Genomic DNA, 9,513 nt, shown 5'->3' with positions numbered 1-9,513 from the left:
TTAGCTGAGTTAGCACTACTACTACTACAGTCTACAGTTAGCCAGTTAGCTGAGTTAGCACTACTACTACTACAGTCTACAGTTAGCCAGTTAGCTGAGCTAGCACTACTACTACTACAGTCTACAGTTAGCCAGTTAGCTGAGTTAGCACTACTACTACTACAGTCTACAGTTAGCCAGTTAGCTGAGTTAGCACTACTACTACTACTACAGTCTACAGTTAGCCAGTTAGCTGAGTTAGCACTACTACTACTACAGTCTACAGTTAGCCAGTTAGCTGAGTTAGCACTACTACTACTACAGTCTACAGTTAGCCAGTTAGCTGAGTTAGCCGCCGAGCTAGCCGCCAAGTTAGCCTCCGGGTCAGCCGCCGAGTTATGACTGATTTATGCTCCTGCGTCGGAGCAACGCCGTCGTTGTCCTTTCGAAGTTCTGCATCGAGGGACCATGTTGCTAGGGTCAGTGCATGTGTGTGTGTGTGTGTGTGTGTGTGTGTGTGTGTGGTTTCAGAGGAGTCTCTATCTGTATCCTTGTTTATCTTCCGGTCACAGTAGCATGTAGCATTGCGCTATGTGCGCTAATAACAGAAAGCACATACCTTTTGTTCATTATTAATAAATAAAGCAACTGCCGGAGGAACTGACGCTTTGACCGGACCAATCACAGCCCCTGTGGTCCGCGTTGCCGTGACGCGTAGTTAGGATACTTTTTGGAGGTGCACGTCAGTGCACGGCGTAGGGGTCTGCGTCGGTACGCCGTTCGTCCGACGCAGAAGCATAAGTCAGCCTTTAGCCGCCGAGCTAACAGCAGAAAGCTCTCAGACGTAGCGTCCATGTTTCTGGTAGAGGTGGTGACTTTGATTGACAGGCAGTTGACCAGCAGTCATTTGTCCATATGAACAGTAAAGGTTTTCCTCCTGTTCATACTGACTATTAAAAGAAATAGAAAATGTATATGAAATGGTTCAGTCCTGTCTCCTATTATCAGTAGATATTGGACAGTTAGTGTTGGACTATAAGAGAGTTTCCTTCACAAGTAGAGCTGAGTTACAGTGTATGGTTGGTGTTTACCTGTAGTAACCTCCTGTACCCGCTCTGACCTGTAGTAACCTCTGACCTGTAGTAACCTCTGACCTTTAGTAACCTTCTGCTCTGACCTTTAGTAACCTTCTGCTCTGACCTGTGGTAACCTTCCTCCTCCAGGTGTGGTGGGTCAGACTTGGGTTCTGAACCGCTTCCGTCTCGTCCCGTTGGATAAGATCGACCAGGTGGTGATGTCGTACGGTGGCCTGCGGGGGGCGGTGGCGTTCGCCCTGGTGGTGCTGCTGGACAGCGAGCACGTCAAAGCCAAAGATTACTTTGTCGCCACGACGATCGTGGTCGTCTTCTTCACCGTCATGTTTCAGGTAGGAACAACTTCAGACTTCCTGTTGATCTGCTTTGTTTAACCTGTAGTAGCTTTAACTCACCTGTCAATCATCACAGCTCCACTTACACTCACCTCACTGATTCATTATAATAACACATTAACATATGTGATGATATCTGTACACATGGAGGCTGAGAAGCAGTAAAAACTTGAAGCTTGGTGGTGTTTAGCTCAGTGGGTAGAGCACCCGCCCCATGCGTTGAGGCTACAGTCCTCACTGCAGGCGACGCCGGTTCGATGCCCGCACCGAGCGGTCCTATCCTGCGTGTCATTGCCCCCCTCTCTGCCTCACATTTCCTGTCTCTCTCTCTACTAACCTGTAAAATAGAGGCAAAAAGCCCCCCAAAAAAAACAAAAACTTGAAGCTTCACTTTATTCAAACAAACTAACAGAGCAGCTAAAACTGTGAGACCAACATTTATCTTCTGAAGGAATTATAATATATATAAACTCTGCAGAGATGTTAGAGGCAGCAGTACATCAGCAGTAGAGCTGCACAGATCACTTCATGGATCATATTCTCAGCAGGATGATGACATGTTGATCATCTCAGCAGCAGATTTACAGACAGGCTTTATAAGCAGCAGCCGTGGTGTTCATCCTTCAGCTCTGCTTCTTCTTCTTCCTCATTAAACATTTCTGCAGCTGGTTCCTGATTTCTTCTTCACTGCTGCAACCTTCAGCCTCTCCAGTTCAAACTTCAGCTTCTTCTCAACATGCATTTTATATTAGAGCAAAAGAAATTTCAAACAGACTCAGAGTCAGGCTGGAGTAGATTACCTGTGCACAACTACAGTAAACTGAGTCTGGATGCAGAGCAAGCCCTAACCCTGACCCCCGACCCTGACCCTAACCTTGACCCCTGACCCCTGACCCTGACCCCTGACCCCTAACCCTGACCCCCCACACATGAAGTCAGTGATGGAGTCACAAAGTCAGTGACTCTGTGACTCACATCATTCTGTATCTTTGGGTATTTTTAGTATAATAATGAAATATTAATTATATAGTTAACTGGTTTATTCCCACAGTGAATGATTATATAACTTAATCAATACTTAATTGATCATATCTGATAGTTTACTGGAGGGTGAAACTATGGGCTGATTTAAACTAAACTGCAGATGTGACAGATGTGACTCTGCTGCAGACAGCTGCAGCATGTAAAGCTCTCTCTACCTGCTTCCTGTCTCTCTCTAAACTGTCCATCATCAAATAAACACACATGATGCTAACATGAAGCTTCCTGTCAGGTTCAGGTGTTGTCCTCTCTCTACCTGCTTCCTGTCAGGTTCAGGTGTTGTCCTCTCTCTACCTGCTTCCTGTCAGGTTCAGGTGTTGTCCTCTCTCTACCTGCTTCCTGTCAGGTTCAGGTGTTGTCCTCTCTCTACCTGCTTCCTGTCAGGTTCAGGTGTTGTCCTCTCTCTACCTGCTTCCTGTCAGGTTCAGGTGTTGTCCTCTCTCTACCTGCTTCCTGTCAGGTTCAGGTGTTGTCCTCTCTCTACCTGCTTCCTGTCAGGTTCAGGCGTTGTCCTCTCTCTACCTGCTTCCTGTCAGGTTCAGGCGTTGTCCTCTCTCTACCTGCTTCCTGTCATGTTCAGGTGTTGTCCTCTCTCTACCTGCTTCCTGTCAGGTTCAGGTGTTGTCCTCTCTCTGACTGCTTCCTGTCAGGTTCAGGTGTTGTCCTCTCTCTACCTGCTTCCTGTCAGGTTCAGGTGTTGTCCTCTCTCTACCTGCTTCCTGTCAGGTTCAGGTGTTGTCCTCTCTCTACCTGCTTCCTGTCAGGTTCAGGTGTTGTCCTCTCTCTACCTGCTTCCTGTCAGGTTCAGGTGTTGTCCTCTCTCTACCTGCTTCCTGTCAGGTTCAGGTGTTGTCCTCTCTCTACCTGCTTCCTGTCAGGTTCAGGTGTTGTCCTCTCTCTACCTGCTTCCTGTCAGGTTCAGGCAGACCCGGCCCTAACCAATGTGGCGCCCTAGGCAAGATTTTAGGTGGCGCCCCCCTTGCATCGAAGTAAATTCCACTGCTGGTGTACATACTCACAAGAAACTGAATAGCTTTATCTTGGACATTCTTTTATTTAAAGAAAGCAATTGCCCAATCAAAATACTTAGAACAAATTAGAAAGAAATACAAAAAAATATGAAATTAATATATGAAATATAATATAAATAGCTTACATAAAGTATAAGATTTAAATACCCACAAAATAAAAAGTGTAAACAAGTGACATGCTGCTGCATCACTTCTGGGTGGTGCTGCTGAGGTGGAGGCAACAGGAGGAGCGCTTGATGCTGGAGGTGGTCCAAGATTTGCAGGAGTGGGACTGAGAAACCTCAACAGCGCATCTGAAGAGAGAAGAGGAGTATGTGACACCAGTCTAATAATAAATATGATATGATACATAATATGATTTCAAGAATAAAATGAAATGAAATAATATAAATGAAAAATCTAAGAGATACATGCATGATGTTCACTATACTGTATAATATACAATGTACTTTTTCTGATATGCAAACTATATAAGATTCAATTTTATTGTCATTACAACAAAATACTGATTAGCAGAATGCAAAGAAGTAGTAAACTGCAGTATAATATAGAATGTGGGAATGATAAGTTATGCTATAACATGAATTATGTGCACTTTAACACTGATGTAAAGTTTAACACTATAAACACACTTTAGACAATATGAACTGTAACACAACATACAGCTAGGCTTACAACTATAATAAAAGGGTGGAAAAGGAATAGCATTTTGATTGACTATTACAAGCTAAGAAAACCTTAGCTAACCAGATGTTAATAAAAATGCTGAATAGATCTAATATTTACACATTTCCCTGAGGAAACCCAGCGAGCACAAACCCTAATTTCAACGTTTGATTTCCGGTTAAAAACAGGTTGATATGAGGTCTGAACGTCTTTCAACGTCTAAAAACAGTTACAACATCAACGTGTCACAAAACACACATTAGTTTGATGTCGGTTGATAATTAGCTCAGTTGTAGCTCTCTGCAGAGATTGTATTGATTATTTTGACGTTTTTTCTATAAATGAGAGGAGGTGAAATGACGTCTAAACAAAACGTAATTTCAAAGCATTTAATGTTGAATAAAATATCATAAATATGAAACTATATAGGTTATGTCTTTACACTAAAGCTGGGACTTTTCTATACAGCAATTCCCGGTGAAATATGTTTTCTATTTTTCTATGTGAACGTTGAATAAATGTCTCCATATAGCCGGTAAAAAAAACTTTCACTTTTCAACCAATTTTCAACGTCTTTTCACCGGTTACCATAGATACACGTCTTTTAGACCAAAATGTGCTTGCTGGGAAGTAAGGTGGGAGTAGTTACATTACTATTTTCCATAACAACTTAGGCTCTTCCATAACATTAACTGGCGTTAAAACTAACAGTTTAACAACAAACCATGTTATGCTAATGAATAACGACGTTATCGTCGTTCTGCAACAGACAAATAATGTCATGACAACATCTTTATTGTAACGTTACCTCTGTCTTTGTCTCGTTTTCCTCCTCTTCTTTTCTTTTTTTCCTCCCCTGGGCACCAGACAGTTTGGGACGTTTTGACATATTGTTGTCGAGCTTGCCTTGGGGTCACGTTAAAAAATGACCATCCTCCCCCAGGTAGCAGGTACAGTCTAATTAGTGGGGGGGGGGGGGGGGGGGGGGCGTCTTAGGAAAGTAACGTGTCATCATTATTATTATTAGTATTCCTATTTAACAGGCTTTGCTATGCAGTTAAATTAATGTGGGCTTATTATCTTCATATTAAGACATGACACCAAGTAGTTTTAAGAATAGTGGAAGTTACTTTTTTTTCTTCCCCCATTTGTGGCGCCCCCTGGATGGACAGCGCCCTTAGCATTTGCCTATACTGCCTATGCCACGGGCCGGCCCTGGGTTCAGGTGTTGTCCTCTCTCTACCTGCTTCCTGTCAGGTTCAGGTGTTGTCCTCTCTCTACCTGCTTCCTGTCAGGTTCAGGTGTTGTCCTCTCTCTACCTGCTTCCTGTCAGGTTCAGGTGTTGTCCTCTCTCTGACTGCTGCACAATAAACTCACAAAGGACAGAATGTGTTTTTCTCTCTAAGACCAGATTCTCTCACTTCCTCTCATCTTTTGGGGGAGGGACTAAAACATGAGGAAAAGAGCTGTGAGCTGAACCCAGCCTGTAGTCAGTGTGGAACCTGAGAGGATAACATCAGTGATGAGTTAAAGTCTGGTTTTGGTCTCAGATCTGAGCAGAAATGCAGACGACACATTTATCAGAGCGGCAGACTCTCAGCTTTTAAGTTTCCAATGTAAACATCCTTTATATGATGTTCATCAGGATGAGTCAGCTCTCTGTGTTGACTTTAAACACGTCCAGTTTAATGTATGTGAAGTCATCACGTGGGAACCACTCAGTGAATTACTCTTTATTTATCTCTGAGAGTTTAAACTCACTACACACTACACACTACACACTACACACTACACACTACACACTACACACTACACGCTACACACTACTCACTACACACTACACACTACACACTACTCGCTACACACTACACGCTACACACTACTCACTACACACTACACACTACACACTACTCACTACACACTACACACTACACACTACACACTACACACTACACACTACACACTACTCACTACACACTACTCACTACACACTACACACTACTCACTACACACTACTCACTACACACTACACACTACTCACTACACACTACTCACTACACACTACTCACTACACACTACACACTACACACTACTCACTACACACTACACACTACACACTACACACTACACACTACACACTACACACTACTCACTACACACTACTCACTACACACTACACACTACTCACTACACACTACACACTACACACTACACACTACTCGCTACACGCTACACGCTACACACTACTCACTACACACTACACACTACACACTACTCACTACACACTACACACTACACACTACACACTACACACTACTCACTACACACTACTCACTACACACTACACACTACTCACTACACACTACTCACTACACACTACACACTACTCACTACACACTACTCACTACACACTACACACTACACACTACTCACTACACACTACACACTACTCACTACACACTACTCACTACACACTACTCACTACACACTACTCACTACACACTACACACTACTCACTACACACTACTCACTACACACTACTCACTACACACTACACACTACACACTACACACTACTCACTACTCACTACACACTACACACTACTCACTACACACTACACACTACTCACTACTCACTACACACTACACACTACACACTACACACTACACACTACACACTACTCACTACACACTACACACTACACACTACTCACTACACACTACACACTACACACTACTCACTACACACTACACACTACACACTACACACTACACACTACTCACTACACACTACACACTACTCACTACTCACTACTCACTACACACTACACACTACACACTACACACTACTCGCTACTCGCTACACACTACTCACTACACACTACACACTACTCACTACACACTACACACTACTCGCTACTCGCTACACACTACACACTACACACTACTCACTACACACTACACACTACTCACTACTCGCTACACACTACACACTACTCGCTACTCGCTACACACTACACACTACTCACTACACACTACACACTACACACTACTCACTACACACTACACGCTACTCACTACTCACTACACACTACACACTACTCACTACTCGCTACACACTACACACTACACACTACACACTACACACTACTCACTACTCACTACACACTACTCACTACTCACTACACACTACACACTACACACTACACACTACTCACTACACACTACACACTACACACTACTCACTACACACTACACACTACACACTACACACTACTCACTACACACTACTCACTACACACTACACACTACACACTACTCACTACACACTACACACTACTCACTACACACTACACACTACACACTACTCACTACACACTACACACTACACACTACACACTACACACTACACACTACTCACTACACACTACACACTACTCACTACTCACCACTACTAACTGTAAAACATGAGATGATGTTCATGCTGAGAGGTTGTTTCAGTCAGACAGTGTTCCCGTGTGTCCCCGTGTGTCCCTGTGTGTCCCCGTGTGTCCCCGTGTGTCTCTGTGTGTCCCCGTGTGTCTCTGTGTGTCCCTGTGTGTCTCTGTGTGTCTCTGTGTGTCCCCGTGTGTCCCCGTGTGTCTCTGTGTGTCTCTGTATGTCCCTGTATGTCTCTGTGTGTCTCTGTGTGTCCCTGTGTGTCCCTGTGTGTCTCTGTGTGTCTCTGTGTGTCCCTGTGTGTCCCCGTGTGTTCCTGTGTGTCTCTGTGTGTCCCTGTGTGTCTCTGTATGTCCCTGTGTGTCTCTGTGTGTCTCTGTGTGTCTCTGTGTGTCCCTGTGTGTCTCTGTATGTCTCTGTGTGTCTCTGTGTGTCTCTGTGTGTCTCTGTGTGTCCCTGTGTGTCTCTGTATGTCCCTGTGTGTCTCTGTATGTCTCTGTGTGTCTCTGTGTGTCTCTGTGTGTCCCTGTGTGTCTCTGTGTGTCCCCGTGTGTTCCTGTGTGTCCCTGTGTGTCCCTGTGTGTCTCTGTATGTCCCTGTGTGTCTCTGTGTGTCTCTGTGTGTCTCTGTGTGTCCCTGTGTGTCTCTGTATGTCCCTGTGTGTCTCTGTATGTCTCTGTGTGTCTCTGTGTGTCTCTGTGTGTCCCTGTGTGTCTCTGTGTGTCCCCGTGTGTTCCTGTGTGTCCCTGTGTGTCCCTGTGTGTCCCCGTGTGTCTCTGTGTGTCCCTGGAGCTGCTGATGTGTCTCCTGCATCAGACTGCAGTCACTATAAACACAGAGACAACTGTGACTCATCTGTAAACAGCATCAGAGCTCACAGGAGAGTCTCCAGCTGCTTCACTCTCTATCACCAGACTGCCTCACTATTACTGACATCATGTCATCATTCATACAGTAAGATAATCATGAACATGACATCATCATCATCATCATCATCATCATCATCATCATCATCATCATCATCATGTTGATATGAATGTGACGTCAATTGTCTGGAGAAAACAGTTTAAAATGGAGCCTCTAATATACACACTACACACTAAACTACACACTACACTACACACTAAACTACACACTACACTACACACTACACTACACACTACACACTAAACTACACACTACACACTACACACTACACACTACACACTACACACTACACACTACACTACACACTACCAGTCATAGTTTAACATCTTTCCAGGGAAATCAGAGATGAAGTCATTTGTGAACCAGTCAGAGCTTTTCTGCAGCAGTGGAAGTAAATGAAGAGTTGAAATGCAAACAGTGTCTCAGACGTCTGGAGGAGGAAACCTGCTGGTCTGCAGCTCTGTAGCTGCATACAGAGTTAGACAAGAGACATGCAGAGTTAGACAAGAGACATGCAGAGTTAGACAAGAGACATGCAGCATCCTGCAGAGACACGCAGCATCCTGCAGAGACACGCAGCATCCTGCAGAGACATGCAGCATCATACAGAGACATGCAGCGTCATACAGAGACATGCAGCGTCATACAGAGACATGCAGCGTCATACAGAGACATGCAGCGTCATACAGAGACATGCAGCATCACACAGAGACATGCAGCATCACACAGAGACATGCAGCATCCTGCAGAGACATGCAGCATCATACAGAGACATGCAGCATCATACAGAGACATGCAGCATCATACAGAGACATGCAGCATCATACAGAGACATGCAGCATCATACAGAGACATGCAGCGTCCTACAGAGACATGCAGCGTCATACAGAGACATGCAGCATCATACAGAGACATGCAGCATCCTGCAGAGACATGCAGCATCATACAGAGACATGCAGCATCATACAGAGACATGCAGCATCCTGCAGAGACATGCAGCATC

General features: G+C 44.5%; 1 protein-coding gene across 1 annotated transcript in view; it reads left to right on the top strand.

Annotated features, from left to right (window-relative positions):
* Positions 1-1,202: 1,202 nt before the first annotated feature.
* slc9a5 (solute carrier family 9 member A5) overlaps positions 1,203-9,513 on the top strand; it is a gene marked incomplete at its 5' end in the record, with an annotated part of 19,200 nt that continues 10,889 nt past the window's right edge. Inside the window, one exon of the mRNA XM_053314862.1 lies at positions 1,203-1,405. Coding sequence (XP_053170837.1) covers positions 1,203-1,405 — 203 coding nt within the window. The remainder of the gene's footprint in view (positions 1,406-9,513) is intronic.

The sequence above is a fragment of the Scomber japonicus genome, assembly GCF_027409825.1.
Source record: "Scomber japonicus isolate fScoJap1 chromosome 5 unlocalized genomic scaffold, fScoJap1.pri SUPER_5_unloc_4, whole genome shotgun sequence".
NCBI classification, from domain to species: domain Eukaryota; kingdom Metazoa; phylum Chordata; class Actinopteri; order Scombriformes; family Scombridae; genus Scomber; species Scomber japonicus.
This window is presented reverse-complemented; position numbering and strand designations above follow the sequence as displayed.